The sequence below is a fragment of the Coregonus clupeaformis genome, unplaced genomic scaffold, assembly GCF_020615455.1.
Source record: "Coregonus clupeaformis isolate EN_2021a unplaced genomic scaffold, ASM2061545v1 scaf0396, whole genome shotgun sequence".
Lineage (NCBI taxonomy): Eukaryota > Metazoa > Chordata > Actinopteri > Salmoniformes > Salmonidae > Coregonus > Coregonus clupeaformis.
Genome location: NW_025533851.1, coordinates 68963 through 90410, shown reverse-complemented (window position 1 = coordinate 90410; position 21448 = coordinate 68963). Strand labels below are relative to the sequence as shown.

Genomic DNA, 21448 nt, shown 5'->3' with positions numbered 1-21448 from the left:
GCCATATATCACAAACCCCCGAGGTACCTTATTGTTATTATAAACAGGTTACCAACGTAATTAGAGTAGTAAAAATAATTGTTTAGTCATACCCGTGGTATACAGTCTGATATACCACGCCTGTCAGCCAATCAGCATTCAGGGCTCGAACCACCCAGTTTATATAAGCACTATAGTCTGTTGGATATATACACACGTTTCACCATCTGTACCTTTATATCCTTGTGTGCTACTCAGTATAAGGCTCTGGTATGTAAGGGTCAACCAGTTGAACAAAACAATGGCTTGGGTCACATGGACCATGAACGCTGAAAGAGACAAGGATGAAGATGAACTAAGACTTTATTGCATGAACTCAAAAAGCTCTTCAAATAAGCCAGCAAATAAAGAGTTACAAAGCAGAGGTACAAAATTATAATCTCTATCTTGGCTGTATGGACAGTAGTCTCCCACACCTTTATTGAGTGGGTTCAATTTAAAGCTACACTACTAATAAATCAGGAACATCACTTGCAGCTTGCTCTCAGCAGCAAGATACTATGGGAAGTGACGTCTGTAGGTGTTGGCCATTTGGAAATGTATTCTCAACACTCCCCTTTTAGAGGGAGGCAGGCAGCTGAAAGAAGTTATCCTTAAGGTCACCTGTCTCTAGGGGAGCCATTTACCAGACCTCCTGCTGGTTTAGCTGGAAAATGAAAGGCCACATACTGAGGCCAGGGGAAGCAGCTACAGTAGCTTCCTGTTTTGCATGAAAGGTTAGGTCTGCCATTAACAGGAAGGGACCTAAGGCACAAACATTCAGTTATACAAGGGTGAAGAACCAAACTAAAGACTTAAATAAAAGGGATCAGATAGTGGCACACAAAACAGAAGTAGAAAACGTGAACTTCTCATCTTGCCTTCAAGGCCAGTTCTGGTTATGTGGCTATGGTGCTATTAAAAAGAAAAAAATGGACTGAACCGCAATAGAGTAAACTTCCTAGGTCGTAATGATTAGGGCACACTATAAGATAAATGTTTTAAAACATGTTTCAACTGAAAAACAAGGTAGTCTCCCTGTATCAGTGAGTTCTTTCATTTGGTGCCTAATAAAGATGACCCTGACTCATTACAGGGCCACACTGTTCTCCACATTGTTGGGATTCAGGTGGGTGTATGGCAAGGGCAAAGAGACATTCCTGCCTTGGATTTCAAAGTTGAATTTCTTCAGCACATCTTGAGTTTCGTGAATCAGTTTCAGAGGGGTCTTCTCGCTGAAGAGATCCTGATAGCCCTTTCCAAAAGTGACCTAAGTAGGCAAGAGTTGATGAAATAACATGGAAACTGTTGTTTCGTGAACCACTGATATACTAATTATGACTAAGGAAACAATTTGATTGGGATTGTCATGAAATGTTTCAATGTCATAGGATTTTACTCAATACAGTTTCTCTCATATACTCACAAAGTCAGTGGACTGCTTGCTCAGAAAGGTACACCGTGGCCATACCATGGACGGTGGTATTGATGTCAGGGAAGGTCTTCAGCATGGTGCTCTCAGTAGACTGCCCTTTAGTGCTGGGAGGTGGTTGTTGCAGGGAGATGGGGAAGTTGGGCATCCAGCCGCCAAAATCAAACTGGAATGACAATGGCAAAATAGATCAAACCACTTTGCTTTTCCAATATAATAGATCAGAAACACTTTGTAAAACTAAAATCACATTTTGATTAACAGCGGAGGATACAGCATACAGCTTTCTTTTAAATGTTTTCAAGTTCATTACCTGTCCATTGTTGACTGCAGCATGTTGGACAGACACTGTGAAGATCACCATGGTGTTAAACTTGACCAGCTCTGTCACCGAACTGAAAGACTGAGGGATTCCTGCACAGGGAAGATACAGTAAAACACAATGATCAGACACCGAATTGACATTTTGCACTGGTCATAAGTAATGCTCTAAATAGGGAATAGGTTGACATTTGTGATGGAGATTGTGTCTTTAAAAAAAGAAGTGTAACCTGTGCTGGTTTCATTTTGCAAATGATCCAGAATATATGAATTAGAAACATAAGGGGATAGATACGATTATCAGAAATAATTGAGTCAACTAACCAGATCTGTAGAGAAGCGTTGCTAGATTTAATATTATAGTTTTGAGTTGCAGCGATGCGACAGTATCATGAATTTAAAAAGTGTAGTCCGTGTCAAACATCGCCCCCCTTTCCCTATAGATGCACTACTTTTGACCAGAGAGCTGGTCAAAAGTAGTGCATTAAATAGGAAATAAGTTGCCATTTGTGACGCATATTGTGTTTTTTAAATGATTAAAGTGTAACCTGTGCTGGTTTCGCCAGGAACCCATGGAAGAAGATATCCTTGATCCAGTTCTGCAGTTCACAGTCCTTCTGGACGTCTGCGTCACAGGTGTAGTAGTGACCAATCACTCTCTGAACAAACCTATACAAAAACCACAGGACATCAGGCATTAGCCAAAACACTATGACAACACAGCAAAGTAGTACTGAGCAATACAAAAATGTAGTTGCATGGATTTATAATCCTTAATGCACAAATCAAATCATGCTGCCAAATTATGAGGTTTACGGAATATCTTTGCGCAGATCTGGGCTTTTTTGCACCACGGAAATCTATAGGCCTGTACAAACATTACCTGTGGACGATGTCCCACAGCCGGAGTCCATCCTCCCTGTAGAAGAAGTTTGGCATTGACTCCAGACCGCGTGCAGTGATGTCCTCCGGCATACAGAGGGAGCTGTAGGTCAAAGAGGCCATCGCTTTCTTCAGGAACTCCATCATCCCTGCACCTCCAACACTGGCATTCTTCAAGATGGGTTAAAGGGATAGTTCACTTTATTTTAAAGTTTAGGGCCGATAGGCACAACATTATTTGCTCTGCCTGCGGGCTCTCGACAAGCATTTCTGAAATCGCAGATAAAGTAAACTCGGGCGAACATTACATCGCAGCCCCACGTCCCCATAATTTAGATTTATACGGGCTCCCGGGCCCTCTACGGCATCCCGATAGTTTGACATGTTAGAAAAATTCTGCCTTAATGTCAGTGTGAGTAGTACCAATCTAGTCAGCCAATCAGATACTCAAAACTACGGTAAAACTTCAATTTCACAAGTTTGAGGACCGTACATGAAAATGGGTTAAGAATATTTGAGGAAATGAGAATGGAACGGATGAAGCTAAGGGCTGCAGATGAAGGATCCGGGAGGGGTTGACTCTGTAGGGTTTGGCTTAGAGTTTCAGGTAGACTTCACCTTCAGGCCATGGTAGATCGGGCTGCTGTGGTGAAGGCAATCCCAAATAAGAGAACTCCAAGTTAGTCGGACCCTGGAGAGGAAGGGGAGCTGTTCTGGAATGCAGGTGCTAAATGGTTGGCGATATAGAGAGCAAGCAGAAGCGACGGTGGCAAGGAAGAAAACCTTGAGAGGAACCAGGCTCAGCTGGGGAGCCAATCCTATTTTGGCTGGTTGGGTACGATATGGTGCGAGAGGTAGATGGTGTTCATGAAATGAGGCATAGACTGGAGGACTGTGCCAGAGTTAAAGCAGGTTCTGAGAGATGAGCATGTTGTGGGCTGTCCTGATGTTGATGTCAGAACAGATGTAGGAATGATAGGCTTGAGAGGACCAGCGGCCAAGGATTTGTACGGTGTGGTCTTAGATGCCATGTCGGGATGCCATGGAAGCGGCTCCGATGTGGAAGGATTGTCCGGAGAATTGGTCAGCAGGATAGCATTTGTCTCAGATGGGAATGGAACCAGAATCGGTGATGAATAGTGGATCAGATGGAGGCATGTTGTGATTGTCTGAGCTGCAGGAAGAAGGGGAGTGGTTCATAAGGGCTGATGGTAGATGGCAGCTGGAACAAGTAGACTGGTGTGGTTCTGCCAAACTGATCGGTTTTGCTGTGTTTGATGGTGAAATCTGACACGCTAGGATGACAAGGGCTGTAGATAACAGATGTAAACTCTGAAGATTGCAGGAATCCCAAAAGAAACATTAATTCTAGTGTGGAAGAAACTGTGATGGAGATGTAACCAGACCACAGCGTCTGGATGCAGGCAGACAGGATGTCGAAGGTGATGGGCTGGCGGCGAGAGGGGGTGGTGGACTTCAGTGCGTTGGAGGCCCTTGAGAAGAATGGAGACTTGCTGGTGAGAGGAGGAACATGAAGACCCAGTAAGCAACTTGAGAAATAAGTTGATCCTGGCCAGGTATGTCTGGATAGAGGATGTCGGCAAATGTTCCGAATTGGTCTATTTATACATTTTCAAATACATAACTAAAGAGAACATACAAAAATTATATGGTAATACAAAATGTAAGTTTACACACTCCCAGGAATGTCATACATGGATAATTAGCTTATACACATCTAGATGGCCGGGCGGGGTGGGTGTGGAGCCAGAGACAGCAAGGGTTCAAACTGTAGAACCCAGTTCCTACATTTGAATATAAAAAATGGATTTTTTTTTTTTTATTAACTATGCTACATTTTATCTCTGGGACCCTCAGGATGACAAATCAGAGCAAGATTACTAAATGTAAGTACATTATTTACCTTCAGAGGTGAATGTGGTATTTTTTCACTGTAATAGCTACTGTAAATTGGACAGTGCAATTAGAATAATTTAAGCTTTCTGCCCATATAAGACATGTCTATGTCCTGGAAAGTTTGCTGTTACTTACAACAGTCATGCTAATCACATTAGCTCAACCGTCCCGTATACGGGACACCGATCCCATAGAGGTTAATGATGTGTACCATGGAAGGTTGTCGGAATGGATGAGTATGGCCCTTCGACCATTCGTTCCCCCAGAGAGAAGCAGCTATGACAGTTAGGTACAACTCGAACAGGGCGGAGGAGGGTTCTGAAGGAGAGGAAGCAAATTGCAAAGGATCCAGATAGGCTGCCACCTCAACTCTTAATAAGGGTATTAAAACCCGCTCAAAAGGTTTATGACTTGTGATGTCAAAGCCACTGGTCTAAAGTATTTCAGTGCAGTCCCTCCCGCTTTCTTTGAGATGGGCACTATGCAGGATGTTTCACATTTAGTAGGAATATCTGATAGTATTAGGGACAGGTTGAAAATATACTGCTGTATGAAAGCCAGTTGATTAGCGCATACCTTGAGTACTCTGGCTTTAACCCTATCAGGCCCTGCAGATTGATCCTCTTCATCTGCTTCACCACTTGTTCCTCCGAGATGCTCATGGGCTCAGTGGTTCCCAGATCAGAGTCCAGCGCCTCCCCTATCTGCTGTTGCTCTGCTGAGACATCGTACTCATCAACTCTGTGGCTCTGTCCCTTCCCTCATCACTCTGTAGTTGTCCCCTGGTGCTGTAGCCTTCTCTCTTCTTCATACCATCCCAGACATCCTTCATGTTATTCGCTTGCAGCTTGCGTTCTAGCTCCAGTTTGTATTCATGTTTGCCTTCTTGATCAGCCCTTGAATCTCCTTCTGTACTACTCGCAACTCATCCCCATTACCTGTTTCAAAAGCTTTCTTCCTATTCAGTGCCTCGATTGATTTGAGAACCGGCGATGGTAGTCGTAAAAGGTTGCACCACCGAAACGGACAGCCAGATCCGTGATGGATTTGCAGTCGTCCAACTCTTGGCGGCGAGAAGGATGGGCTGAGCAGATGACGTCTCTAATGGGAGAAAGCCAAGCAAATTCTGGGACAGTGAAACCCTGGAGTGGTGAGGATCAGTGGAGCACAGGAGCACCTGCAAGAGGCCGCAGTTGATGCGGGGTAAGGCCTGTGTGGAAGAAGGAGTGAGGCACGATTAATGTCTGCACCTTGTAGTATCTTCCGGCAGAGAGAGGAAGAGACTGCAGGCGGATTGAAGATCAGGGGGTGGAGAATGAGCCAGTGTGGCCGTAGAGAGGAACTGGTGGGCCGGAGGACACACAAAGAGAGATGGAAAGCCCTTGGCAGGGGAGCTGATGAGCTCCAGCGGGCAGGGAGAACGGCCTGGAGGCTAGCCCCGGCATTCCAGTTATTTTTGAGGCGTGGAACGGTGGCGGGGCACCGAGACAACGGACCGCAGCCGTCTGGTTAGAGGTGGTGTGTCCTTGATAATGGAGAAGGGAGAGTCTAGAACTTGGTCTGAAAACACCTCGAATTCCAAGGCAGTGAGATCAATCTCCATAGTAAACGACGTAAGGACGCTAACTTAAGTAGAACTACGATAAATCGAGGCTGATCACATTCAGCGTCTTGCATGCGACGCAAAACAGAGAGGATGAATGACTGTTTGGTCAGGTTTAAGTAAGGAGGTAGTGGTGATTAAGGAGAGCGAGAACAGGTGTTGAGGCTGATTAGCAGTTAGTAGCAGCTGGAGCTGGTTTGAGGAGTTACGGTCAAGGCAACTAGTTAAGTGTTGCCAACAGTAGTTGAGGCTGATTGGCAATGGTTAGCAGCTGGTGCTTGTTGAGTTGGTAGGGAGCTGCATTCAAGACAGCTAGTTAATTGTTACGTTCAAGTCTAGTCCTTTGTCACACATTTTTGTTAATCCTTAACACCATTCTCTTATAAAGGCCAGGCATCATTTCACATTTTAACAAATAACAGATCAAATCAAACTTGTAATTAGGGTAGGCGTGCACATATCTTTCCGGTCTGCTCCAGTGGAATCTAACAGCATCTTTATCTCACGCTGAATGATTGATTCCAGCCAAGCCAAAATGCAAGTCTGTCTATAGCTAGGTTTCCATCCACTTGTCGAAAGATTTTCAAGCGAATGTTCGAATATTCACTGAAAAAAGATGTGCATTTTAACGGATAGGAGTCTCTATCAAACTGGCTTGATTTCTATCAAAGCTGTGCTTGATGACCTAGTGTACATAAAAAGCACTTTTCGCATACGTTTTCATGTACTGAATAAAAAACAGAAGGTTGATGTGTTTCCATTGCATTTTCAACTCTACCGATGGTTATGTGACAAAAACTGTTGCGATAAATAGCCAACCTCGTCTTGGCGCATGCTCTCTTGTTTAGACAACAGTTGGCTGATAAAGTGGGGAGGGTAGGTTAAGTGATGAGATATGGATAAGATCATTTTTATTTTCTAATAATTATTGGCAGGCAAGCACTGATCATCATGTCATCAGCATACAAATAATACTCTCGATATTTATGGAAAATTCGCATCAAACTCATCACCATAACTTATTTAATCTGTAGCCTAATAAACTCTTCATGCTTTTCCACATTGTGGTGGGACAACAGCACAACAACGTCTTCAAGTTTACTTCAACATGATAGTTATTAGATCAATATTTGAGCATAAAAGCATTTCCACCGCAATTGTGGCATTATCTATTTCAACGACAAAAAAATTATCCACCCTTGTCTAGAGTATTTTGTTTAGCCAATATTAGGATATTTTCCAGAAGATTTTGCTATTTCCATCAGGCCTGTCAGGAGTTTTGTTATGCGTCAGCTAATTCATCCGCATTAATTTGGCTGGATGCAGTGTTTTCTAACGGCGATCAGTGTTTTAAACATCAAATGGAGTTATCAATGACAGACGCCAGGGCTGCTCCGTGGGTGAAGGGAAAAAATGTTTTTTTACGGCTGAGAGGTTCACATAAATGTATCACAACAGTGCAAACCTGACAGAGTTCAGCCTGTTGATAGAATCCCTCTACTGAGGTATGTGTTGCTAGGTGTACGTCTCATAACGATAACCAGCTCATTACGATTTGGCTTGAATGACTCGTCAAATGTGAGAGGTACCCCAATGTTAAGATTATATGATTATTCAATGTTCAGAAGGACTTATTTTAGATTTACCTAGAGTGTTGTTGTTTCATCCGAACAGTTTTTAAATATGTTAGCTGGTAATTTAGCAAATCCAAAGTAATTTGGCTAGAATTTTGGGAGAATATAGCAATGATAGTGAAAATGAATTGTATCAGTTAGCCGTGCTGTCACACCCTGATCTGTTTCACCTGTCTTTGTGATTGTCTCCACCCCCCTCCAGGTGTCGCACATCTTCCCCATTATCCCCAGTGTATTTATACCTGTGTTCTCGGTTTGTCTGTTGCCAGTTCGTTTTGTTTAGTCAAGCCTACCAGCGGTTTTCCCCTTGTGTCTGTCTTTCTCAAGTTCCTATTTTCCCGGTTTTGACCATTCTGCCTGCCCTGAGCTTGCCTGCCGTTCTGTACCTTTTGGACTCTGTTCTGGATTACTGACCTCTGCCTGCCCGTGACCTGTCATTTGCCTGTGACCTGTCATTTGCCTGCCCCCTATTTATGTTTTTTGTTAATATACCTGGTAAAATAATGGTTAATAAACAACTCTATAAAATCTGTGATTTCCCCCCCCCAAAAACATGTTTATTTTCCCAAATCATATTTTCGCCATTTTATTTTGCTTAGAAACTATTTTGGAAAGGGGAGACCCTCACGAACACGATGGTGTACTACGTTTTGCTCTACGACCCCACAAGTGTCACAGGACTTGTCTGAAGATCAACCATACAAACGAATGGAGGTAGTTTTGTGCCAACAAAACAAAGGGGTTAAATATGTAAAAAATTAAATATACACTCCGTCAAAAGTTCAGACAAACCTACTCATTTAAGGGTTTTTCTTTATTTTTACTATTTTTTACATTGTAAAATAATAGTGTAGACATCAAAACTATGAAATAACACATGGAATCATGTAGTAACCACAAAAGTATTAAACAAATCAAAATATTTGTCATGAAGGCAAAGGGTGGCTATTTGAAGAATCTCAAATATAAAATATTTTGATTTGGTTAACACTTTTTTGGTTACTACATGATTCCTTATGTGATGTCTTCACTATTATTCTACAATGTAGAAAATAGTAAAAATAAAGAAAAACCCTTGAATGAGTAGGTGTGTCCAAACTTTTGACTGGTACTGTATATATAGCATTCTTATATCTCCTAGATATAGGACAGACACTTCAAAACCTTATTCCTTATGATTTATCAATGTGTTTCTATGAGCTATAGTAAAGGCCAAATTCAACATTTTATCAAATAATTTGTACAGATTTTTTGGGATACCTAAAGGTGTCCTACAATGGCTTAGACTTTGGCTTAGACTTCTAGAGGTTATTTGTGCATCTAGCGAGAGAGGAACGTGCCGTCTAATTTGTCGATCTGGTGATGGTTCTGTACGGCTGCTGCTCATTTCATGGCAAAGTTTGCAAATAACAAATAATAGATACAAATGATATACTTAATCATGATATACTTCTGCCAGGTAAGCCTACTTTGCATTTAACATTTAATTGAGAAGGTTTTCAGGAAAGTATTTCTGTCAACCCACAATACGGTTATCACATCAACTGGCTACACACGGACTGAGTGAGACAAACGCACGCATCACACAGACAGACGGGAGCAATATTGCTGGAAATTAATTGGCAGATATTGTGTTAGGTTTTGCTTTTTAAGCCAATAGTGTCTAACAAGGGGTGGGATAATGTTGCATTGATTAGATGGTTTCTAATATTGTGAGATTTTTTATGACAGTTTGCGGTGGAAAACATGAAACATTTCTTTCAGAATTGTTTGGCGAGCTACTCATGTGGTCTGCGACTGGTATCTCGCAATCCACCTGTTGGAGACCCCAAAAGGTTGATTGCCATTAGCATTGTGACATTCCATAAGTATTAGCATATTATAGAACATAACACCATAAGAATGGAATAGCTACTACCTTTGTGATCACCCCATTCTCTGATATGAGGGCCTGTCTAGCCAGAGTGTTGATCTGTAGAGTGTAGCGGAAGTGAGAGATCAGGAGCTATGGAGAAAGATGGAATGATCGTACATGAAATTCACACCTAAAAATGCTATGTATTGTACTGTACTACAACCCACTGCAACTTTAAATCATAAAAATAAAACATGCATTTTGTATAGAATTTTTTTCAAATTCTTCATGTTTCTCTTGAATTATCATGTTAAACATAATCAGTTGATTGGAAAAAAATAACTCACACAGATATCGTTTTATAACACTTGAAAACAAACTCAGTGTCTGCATGCACAGCAGCCGGTATGTACCTTGTAGAGTGGATGCACCATTGGCAGGTTGCGCAGTGTCGACACGGCAAACACCTCAGCCAGCAGGTGAGTCCTCAGCAGGTGAAAGTTCAGCTCGTGTTCGGCGAAGTCGGCGTTCCTCACAAAGATCTTGGCCAGGAGCCAGTCGTACTCAGAGTCAGTAGGAAGGAAGATGGGGTTGTCTTCTCCAGGCTCCTGCTTCAGCTGTAAAAGGAAATGCGAAACACAATCATGGCTTGCTTCATTAATTGAGAATGCGTATTTTGTCACTATAATTAATTTAAAGACATACAGAAGTTGAATTGTTAATTGTTTACTTAAACCTTTTGCTTGAGTGTTGTCTGTATGGTTCATAAGGGCATATGATATAACATGAATCAAATTCTTAACTCATGAAAACACAAAATACTTAGATTTAGGCTAACAGTTTATGCTTTTGCTCATGGTTTTTGCTTTTTGGTCAATGAGGTCATTTCTGGGCAACATTTCTTTCCATTTAGGGGACCCCTTTTGGCTCAAGAGCACCCCCAGTGGTAAATGTTATGTTAAGCTTCTTCAATGTAGATTTCATAACTCTACATTTCGCTCTCATGTGAGATGTACCTGGATTGCGATGGGCATGAGCTTCTCTTCTGGGGTCATGTAAAGCAAGCAGAGCGGCGCAGCCAAGAAGTGCTGTTTCCCGTTGATCACGTTTGCAGTCACTCCATGCAGGCGCTTGTAGTCAACCAGGAAGATGTTGCCTTTCTGTTTAGGTTATGACATGAATGAGTTAGGAAGCAGATGACGTCAACGTCAACACCATACCAAATAAATGTGTAGGCTACTGACACAATGTACAGCACAATGTAACATACTACACACAACTTACCGAGGAAAAAACCACTAGAGCAATAACAGAACGATGAGTGACAACAGACATTCAACTATTTTGACAAACCTGAATTTCCTTCTCAAGGCTATTTCCGAAAAGGGAATCCTTCACCATGTCTTCTGTGACGGGGAAGTTCTCTGGAAGCTTGGAGCAGCGATGGATCATCATGGGGTTGAGGCCGTTCAGAAGCTGGTACCCGAAAAACACGTCCTTCTTCCAGTTCTTTTCGACATAGTCTAGAAGAGAAAGAAATGTGCATGTGTAAAATGACACTTTGGTAGAAATAATAATGAGATGCTAATGGTTCCAGTAAACCATTTGAATCCATTACTTATTCAAGACAGACACCACTGACCAGATCTTACCATAGACATCAGTCTTGCGGCTATTAAAGACGTGACTGAGTTCATCTATACTCTTCCATTGCTCCTTGTTGGTGGACAGTCCTGCTAGGTTCAGGTCTATCAATCTGCCGGGACAGAGAAGGAAATTAACTTCAACATGCGAAAGTTGTCGTCAGATGGTGCAGTTGGTTAGAGAATGGTGCCAACAATGCCAGAGTGTCCCCCAGGACTCTGTGCTGGGTCCCTTACTCTTCATCCTCCCCCTTGGGTGGTTGATTCATGCACGGGCCACATATATTGAATATGTGTCAATCGTAATTTGATTTGGTAAAAATGTCTGCTCTTTGGGTTAAATGCGTTCCTGTGTGGTCCTGTGTGGCTCAGCTGGTAGAGCATGGCTACAATGATAGTGGGTTTGATTCCTGCTGGGACCACCAATATGGCTTTGGCTAAAAGTGTCTGCTAAATGGAATATATTCATGTATTATATTTATATAATAAATCAATATATAACATATACATAACATATATAACATACACTGAACAAAAATATAAACGCAAAATGCAAAAAAAGATTTTACTGAGTTACAGTACATATAAGGAAATCAGTCAGTTGAAATAAATAAATTAGGCCCTGATCTATGGATTTTACGTGACTGGGAATACAGATATGCATCTATTGGTCACAGATACCTTTAAAAAAACGGCAGGGGAGTGGATCAGAAAACCAGTCAGTATCTGGTGTCACCACCATTTGCTTCAAGCAGCGTGACACATCTCCATCGCATAGAGTTGATCACACTATTGATCGTTGCCTGTGGAATGTTGTCCCGCTCCTCTTCAATGGTTTTGCGAAGTTGATCAAGCAATTGCTCGTTGCCTGTGAAATGTTGTCCCACTCCTCTTCAATGGCTGTGCGAAGTTGCTGGATATTGGCAGGAACTGGAACACGCTGTCGTACATGTCGATCCAGAGCATCCCAAAAATGCTCAATGGGTGACATGTCTGGTGAGTATGCAGGCCTTGGAAGAACTGGGACATTTTCAGCTTCCAGGAATTGTGTACAGATCCTTGCAACATGAGGCTGTGCATTATCATGCTGAAACATGAGGTGATGGTGGAGGATGAATGGCACGACAATAGGCTTCAGGCTCTCGTCACCGTATCTCTCTGCATTCAAATAGTCATCGATAAAATGCAATTGTGTTCATTGTCCGTAGCTCATGCCTGCCCATACCATAACCCCATCGCCACCATGGGGAACACTGTTCACAAAGTTGACATCAGCAAACCGCTCGCCCACACAATGCCATACACAACGTCTGCCATCTACCCGGTACAGTTGAAACTGGGATTCATCCGCAAAGAGCACACTTCTCCAGCTTTCCAGTGGTCATCAAAGGTGAGCATTTGCCCCCTGAAGTCGGTTATGACGCCAAACTGCAGTCAGGTGAAGACCCTGGTGAGGACGGGCACGCAGATGAGATTCCCTGAGACGGTTTCTGACAGTTTGTGCAGAAAGTCTTCGGATGTGCAAACCCACAGTTTCATCAGCTGTCCGGGTGGCTGTTCTCAGATGATCCCGCAGGTGAAGAAGCCGGATGTGGAGGTCCTGGGCTGGCGTGGTTACACGTGGTCTGCGGCTGTGAAGCCGGTTGGACGTACTGCCAAATTCTCTAAAACGACGTTGGAGGTGACTTATGGTAGAGAAATTAACATTCAATTCTCTGGCAACAGCTCTAGTGGACATTCTTGCAGTCAGCATGCCAATTGCACACTCCCTCAAAACTTGAGACATCCGTGGCATTGTGTTTTGTGACAAATCTGCACATTTTAGAGTGGCCTTTTATTGTCCCCAGCACAAGGTGCACCTGTGTAATGTTCATGCTGTTTAATCAGCTTCTTGATATGCAAAACCTGTCAGGTGGATGGATTATTTTGGCAAAGGAGAAATGCTCACTAACAGGGATGTAAACAAATTTGTGCACACAATTTCAGAGAAATAAGCTTTTTGCTCATATGGAAATTTCTGGGATCTTTTATTTCAACTCATGAAACATGGGACCAACACTTTACATGTTGTGTTTATATTTTTGTTCAGTGTATATAACATAAATAAATGTAAAATGTCTGCTGAATGGCTTGTTAGATATACAGTTTTAGATATAAAAACAAAATTAATTTAGGCAAACCTAGCCTGAGGTGTCATTCTTGGCATCATTGCCATATTCCACGCTCCACAACCCTGGTGGCCAAATTCCCCTCTTCTCATGATCTTGCAATTACCTGAACAGGTCTAGGAGAATCACATCTCACTTAAAAGGAAATATTTTCACAGGTATGTTGGGGACATGATTATGCATAGATTATGACAGATCGAATACATTTCCTGGTGTTGCCTCATGGTTTTCAACCTGGGGTCCATGTACCCCTGAGGGTTGTTGGCCTGTACTTGGGAAAATTAATAAGAAAATAGGCCTAAAGGTGAAATTCACACGAAGGGGGTACTTCAGGTGTACTCCTCAAAGAGCTAAATTTGATTGGGGTACAGTAAGCGAAAAAAGGTTGAGAACCAGTGCTCTAACTTACGCTTTGACTGCTGTGAACTTGAACTCCAAGTCCTTGGTGAAAGAGAAGCGGACCTCAGCAGGGAGATCAGAAGCGCTGTCAACTTTCATTATCTGGGGCAGACCCTCGGCATATATACTCCACCTGAACGGAATAGACATGGTAAATCAAGACGGGATACACAGCCTGTTATTCACTATTAAACAACACACTACCATACCAGACCTGGGTTGATTCTTCTTTTTAAGTGCAAACCCTGCCCACCTTGCTACTCCAGGCAGGCTAAACTAAATGCCCAAAGTATTTGAAAGATTTCCAATAGTATTTGAACACAGGCCTAAACCATACAAAAAGGGAGGGGGCTTATATAAAAATGTTACCATTAAGCAAACACACTTATCCAGAGCAATTAGGGTTAAGTGTCTTGCTCAAGTGCATATCAACAGATTTTTCACCTAGTCAGCTTGGTGACCCAAACCGGCAACCTTTCGGTTACTGGCCCAGCGCTCTTAACCACTTGGCCACCTGCCGTTGTTATTACAATTGCACATCAATTTATTAAGAGTTCTGTTTTTATTTGGATGTTGCGTAAAGTTGCAACTGGATCTCTAGAAAGTAGTCATGTTTCCAGAAAGCTCACCGGTACACATCACGGCGACTCTGCAACTCCTTCTTTCTCTCCTCTATGGCTGCTGGGCAGGTCTCATTGAATATCAGCTTACCTTATATACAAAAGACCAGACATTTTGATCATTTTCATGTTTTTATGGACTGGTGAACATCTTCAGAAATCCACTGTATATATCGACCATTATTCCATTAATATGGCTCCTTGCACACCCATTTCAAAATAAACTATGGCTACCCGGACTATTTGCATTGACCCCCTTTTTATTCTTATTTATTCATACAGTCACATTCCCTCAGATACTCTGCTACTACTCTGTTTATTATCTATGCACTTTACCCTTCATGTACATAGTACCTCAATTACCTCGACTAACCTGTACCCCTTCACATTGACTCAGTACCGGTACTCCTTATATATAGCCTCGTTATTGTTCTTTTATTGTGTTACTTACTCTAGTTTATTTAGAAAATATTTACTTAATTTTTTTTACTCTGCATTGTTGGTTAAGGACTTGTAAGTAAGTATTTCACGGTAAGGTGTACACCTGTTGAATTTGGCTCATGTGACAAATAAAATTAGAATTTAAACTACAAATGACAGCAGTTCTACCCAAAACTAAACTTACACAATGATCTATACTGTATGCCAACATACTGACCAGTTGCCTCTCTGAACACCAGCCGCTCGTTGCCTGAGATCCAATGGTTACAGGGGAAGTTGACCGTGTTGCCCTCTGGTGTGGTCACCACAACTTTAGAGCAGAACCAGTCATCGTTGATGTAGGCAAGCAGGGCGTACGGCTCTGTTTCCAGCACCACAAACTCCAGATGGCCCAGGGAGGAGGGACAGGACACATCATGCTCAATCACCTACAGAGAGATAGGTGAAATGTTTTCCCAGCAAACACAACGTTCTCTAAACGTCGACTAAGTTGAGCCTGTTTTTTTTTTTTTTGGAATCCCATAATGTAGCTTTAATTTGGCATTCGAAACACCCAAATGGATTGTGGTATAATACAACTTTTTTGAGAACTTACCGATCCTTGACAGGCGGTTTTAGGGATGTATGTGCGTTTACTTTCTCCCTTTGTGCCGACCAGTTGAACGTAGACACTGTTCAGTGTGCCGGCAAGCAGCATTTCTCCAGTCCACACTTGCACTGTGTACTTCACCATGATAATTCTATAAGACAAATAATTGTACACATACAATTAACAAGTTTGATTAACAAGTCACATAATAAGTTGCACGGACTCACTCTGTGTGTAATAATAGTGTTTAACATGATTTATGGATGACTACCTCATCTCAGTCAAGCAGTGAATTTCAAACACAGATTTAACCACAAAGACCAGTGAGGTAAAAATATAGAAAGCAGACATTGAATATCCCTTTGAGTATGGTGAAGTTATTAATTACACTTTGGATGGTGTATCAATACACCCAGTCACTACCAAGATGCAGGCGTCCTTCCTAACTCAGTTGCCAGAGAGGAAGGAGACCGCTCAGGGATTTCACCATGCCAGAGAGGAAGGAGGCCAATGGTGACGTTAAAACCTGTTCTCAACTGGCTTACCTGGTTAAATAAAGGTGAAAAAAAAACAATAAAAAAAACAAAAAACAGTTACAGTTCATCAAGGGCTGTGATAGGAGAAAACTGAGAATGGATCAACAACATTGTAGTTACTCCACAATACTAACCTAATTGACAGAGTGAAAAGAAGGAAGCCTGTACATAATAAAAATATTCCAAAACATGCATCCTGTTTGCAACAAGGCACTAAAGTAATACTGCAAAAATTGTGGCAAAGCAATTAACTTTTTGTCCTGAATACATAGTGTTATGTTTGGGGCAAATCCAAGACAACACATTACTCACCATATTTTCACTTTATCAATGGTCTTGACTAGCCTACTTCATTACATTGGGCAGGACAAAAAGAAAACAGCCTTCATTGAGAGGAGGAGGCTATGCTTGGTTTTTAATCAAATAAAACGAAATGGGGAAAAAATATTAGTATTTTATGTTTCTAAATACGAAGTATACAGGCACCAAAAGTACATCTTGTTGCATACGCATATGAACAATGTGTGTCACGGCTGGATAGGCTGCATTTCCGCTGTCAAAATCCATGCCATAACCAACTGCGTTACCGCTAAAATAAGCTTTTAGTTGGTCTTAAATATCCCTACCAGCGCTGCCTGAAATTAGCACTTTGGATCATGTTTTTAAGGACACACCTAAAATATTTCCAACCCTCCCATCTGAGCGCAAGCGTGCTGATGATGCTAACTGTAAGTCGCTCTGGATAAGAGCGTCTGCTAAATGACTAAAATGTAAAATGTAAATGATGTTAGACAGGTAAATTGCTTATTGGCAACGTTCTTATCCATTGCTTGCTAGCTAGCCAACAGTCACGTCAAACAGTTCAGCCAGAATAACAGCAAAGTAGCTGCATTTGCATTTGTTTAAGCTGTTTCCTAGTGATTAATTTTTTATACATCCATAACAATCAGCTAATGATGTGGCATTTCGCCTGGCATAGAACATTTGCTCTTTCACCAGGCCACTGTTCAGAAGAGATAGCCAACTACACAGCTAACACAATCAATTCAAATTGAAGCTGGAATGACAGCAAACTAGCTGCATTTCGTGTTTTCTATTGATATTTCTTTGTATATATGCATAAAAATGATGCTGATTCATGATTTCGACTGGCTGAGAACAGCTGCCAGCCTGTCTGTCTTGTCCCGACTCCTGACACATTCATTACCATAGGACAGCTGGAGATTGAATTTCAATGTTGCAAATATCAGAGATACAGACAGCAAGGTTATTACAAATCTCCACTGTTGAAAACCAAATGCTAGTCTTAAAGAAATGGGAGATAATGTCTAGAGGCTTTTTACAGTGTAGATCTAGTTTATAAATTGCCTGGCTGTGCTGATGAGACAGTGGATTGCGCAGTCAGATGGAACAGAGTAAATAGGCATTTCAACATCATAGATTTAGCCAGTGATAACTTGTTAAATAGACACCGGCTGGAATACGGTTTTAACAAATCAGCATCCAGGATTAGATCCACACGTTGTATAAAATAATTTCGATATTTAATTGAGAGACTGATGACCAATCGTTTTTTTAGCTATTGTGCCAGAAGAAGGTCACACAATGATACAAAGGGATTGTTTTCTTAGAGTTTAAGAAAAATGTTCTATAAACCATATGGATGACAGTCATTACACTATACTTTACACACAGATCCACAAATATTAAGTACAAGTTTGAAATTAGAGTCAACACTTATAGCAATATAAAGTTTAAAGTTTTATAGTCGTATGTACGGGATACACATGGTATACATCGTCCAACGAAATGCTTACTTGCAGGTTCCTTCTTGACAATGTGAATTGTTATGTTCAACAGCAAAGTCAAATGAGAAAGGCCATGGGATCCATCTATTACATGACAAATAATAAAGAACCTTATAAACATATAAGTTCATATAAGATGTCAGCTTCTTACCCCGATTAGATGCAGAAATTCAGCAATGAGAAATCGGAGTTCCACTGTAATCAGCACCTCAGATATCATGGCTCTTTTATATGGTTTGTTGACCAATTCAATGAAAAGTGTTCATTGACACACCTCTCTGGTTCAGTGGAAAAAGGAAATGTTATATTTGCTGATGCAAATGGAAATTCTCTGGAATGAAAACAGAACAAAAAAACAATGCAATGAATTCAGAGTAACAAAATGTTGCCAGGCCGTGGCTCGGGTGGTTGATGTCCTTGATGATCTTTTTGGCCTTCCTGTGACATCGGGTGCTGTAGGTGTCCTGGAGGGCAGGCAGTGTGCCCCCGGTGATACGTTGGGCAGACCGCACCACCCTCTGGAGAGCCCTGTGGTTGCGGGTGGTGCAGTTGCAGTACCAGGCGGTGATACAGCCCGACTGGATGCTTTCAATTGTGCATCGCTAAAAGTTTGTGAGGGTCTTAAGGGCCAAGCCAAATTTCTTCAGCCTCCTGAGGTTGAAGAGGTGCTGTTGTGCCTTCTTCACCACACTATCTGTGTGAGTGGACCATTTCAGATTGTCAGTGATGTGTAAGCTTTTCACCTTCTCCACTGCGGTCCCGTCGATGTGGATAGGGGCGTGATCCCTCTGCTGTCTCCTGAAGTCCACGATCAGTTCCTTCGTTTTGTTGACGTTGAGGGAGAGGTTATTTTCCTGGCACCACTCCTCCAGGGCCCTCACCTCCTCTCTGTAGGCTGTCTCATCATTGTTGGTAATCAGGCCTACTACTGTTATGTAGTCTGCAAACTTGATGATTGAGTTGGAGACGTGAGTGGCCATGCAGTCATAGGGAGTACAGGAGGGGGCTGAGCACGCACCCTTGTGGGGCCCCTGTGTTGAGGATCAGAGTAGTGGTGTTGTTTCCTACCTTCACCACCTGGTGGCGGCCCGTCAGGAAGTCCAGGATCCAGTTGCACAGGGCGGGGTCATAGTCAATGAACAGCATTTTTACATAGGTATTCCTCTTGTCCAGATGGGATAGGGCAGTGTGCAGTGCGATGGCGATTGCATCGTCGGTGGATCTATTGGGGCGGTATGGAAATTGAAGTGGGTCTAGGGTGTCAGGTAAGGTGGAGGTGATATGATCCTTAACTAGCCTCTCAAAGCACTTCATGATGACAGAAGTGAGTACTACGGGGCAATAGTCATTTAGTTCAGTTAGCTTTGCTTTCTTGGGTACAGGAACAATGGTGGACATCTTGAAGCAAGTGGGGACAGCAAACTGGGATAGGGAGAGATTGAATATGTTCGTAAACACTCCAGCCAGCTGGTCTGCACATGCTAGGGATGCCGTCTGGGCCGGCAGCCTTGTGAGGGTTAAATGTCTTACTCACTTCGGCCACGGAGAACGAGAGCCCACAGTCCTTGGGAGCGGGCTGCGTTGGTGGCACTGTGTTATCCTCAAAGCGGGCGAAGAAGGTGTTTAGCTTGTCTGGGAGCAAGACGTCGGTGTCCGCGATGTGGCTGGTTTTCCCTTTGTAGTCCGTGATTGTATGTAGACTCTGCCACATACGTCTCGTGTCTGAGCCGTTGAATTGCGACTCCACTTTGTATCTGTACTGACGTTTTGCCTGTTTGATTGCCTTATGGAGGGAATAACTACACTGTTTGTATTCAACCATATTCCTAGTCACCTTGCCGTGGTTAAATGCAGTGGTTCGCGCTTTCAGTTTGGCGCGAATGCTGGCATCTAGCCACGTTATTTATTTTAATTTTTCTCCACGGTTTTTGGTTTGGGTAGTTTTTAATAGTCACAGTGGGAACAACATCCCCTATACACTTCCTGATTAACTCCGTCACTGTGTCCGTGTATACATCAATGTTATTCTCAGAGGCAATCCGGAACATATCCCAGTCCACGTCATCAAAACAATCTTGAAGCATGGATTCCGATTGGTCAGACCAGCGTTGAATAGACCTTAGCACAGGTACTTCCTGTTTGAGTTTCTGCCTATAGGAAGGGAGGAGCAGGATGGAGTCGTGATCTGATTTGCCGAAGGGAGGGCGGGGGAGGGCCTTGTAGCCATCCCGGAAAGGGGAGTAACAATGGTTGAGAGTTTTTGATGCGCGAGTACTAGAGGCAATGTGTTGATAGAACTTCGGTAGCGTTTTCCTCAAATTTGCTCTGTTAAAATCCCCACTCTGTTAAAATCCCCAGCTACAATAAATGTTGCCTCGGGATATGTGGTTTCCAGTTTGCGCAAAGTCCAGTGTAGTTCCTTGAGGGTCATTGTGGTATCGGCTTGAGGGGGAATATACACGGCTGTGACTATAACCGAAGAGAATTCTCTTGGGGGTTAATACGGTCGGCATTTGATTGTGCAGTATTCTACTGTAGGTCGGGTGAAAAAAAGGACTTGAGTTCCTGTACGTTATCACAATCACACCATGAGTAGTTAATCATAAAACATACACCATCGCCTTTCTTCTTCCCGTTCTTTATTCCTGTCTGCACGATGTACTGAGAACCCAGCTGGCTGTATGGATGGGGACAGAATATCCGGAGAGAGACATGATTCTGTGAAACAGAGAATGTTACAGTCCCTGATGTCTCTCTGGAAGGAGATCCTCCCCCTGAGCTCGTCTACTTTATTGTCCAGGGACTGAACATTAGCGAGTAAAACAGTGCATCCAGAAAGTATTCAGACCCCTTTACTTTTTCCACATTTTGTTACATTACAGCCTCATTCTAAAATGTATAAAATATTTTTTTTGCCTCATCAATCTACGCACAATACCCCATAATGACAAAGCGGAAACAGGTTTTTCATAATTTTAGCAAATGTATTAAAAATAAAACAAAAAATATTTACATAACTATTCAGACCCTTTGCTATGAGACTCGAAATTGAGCTCAGGTGCATCCTGTTTCCATTGATCCAAGTTATTTCCGGCTGTCTGTAATAGCATAAAAAACGTTCTGTATATATATATATATATATATATAAGCCATTGAAACAAATGTAGGAATTTGGGTAAAATGTTCACGAGAGAGGTAAGCTGCCCCACCTTTTGAAATTCTGACTTTATTTAGTCTAATAAAAAGTATGAGCTGGTGCACACCCAAGAAATTTGATAGTTAATATTTATTCCTAAATATTTAAAGCCAGAATGGCTAATATACTATATATACAAAAGTATGTGGACACACCTTCAAATTAGTGGATTCACCCGTTGCTGACAGGTGTATAAAATCAAGCACACAGCCATGCAATCTCCATAGACAAACCTTGGCAGTAGAATGGGCCATACTGAAGTGCTCAGTGACTTTCAACGTGGCACCGTCATTCGTCAAATTTCTGCCCTGCTAGAGCTGCCCCGGTCAACTGTAATTGCTGTTATTGAAGTGAAGGGGACATTTCTAGTAGCAACAACAACTCAG

The 21448-nt window shown here is 42.2% G+C and overlaps 1 protein-coding gene across 1 annotated transcript; it reads right to left on the bottom strand.

The window, feature by feature from the left end:
- Positions 1-1045: 1045 nt before the first annotated feature.
- LOC121564118 (polyunsaturated fatty acid lipoxygenase ALOX15B-like) lies at positions 1046-14841 on the bottom strand. The gene is given in 14 exon segments (XM_045215219.1): positions 1046-1288; positions 1445-1468; positions 1470-1616; positions 1764-1874; positions 2329-2440; positions 2655-2824; positions 9726-9812; positions 10076-10279; positions 10679-10822; positions 11016-11185; positions 11315-11418; positions 13883-14005; positions 14502-14583; positions 14829-14841. Coding segments are annotated over 14 exon segments (1671 nt in total). The 3' UTR covers positions 1046-1108.
- Positions 14842-21448: the final 6607 nt, after the last annotated feature.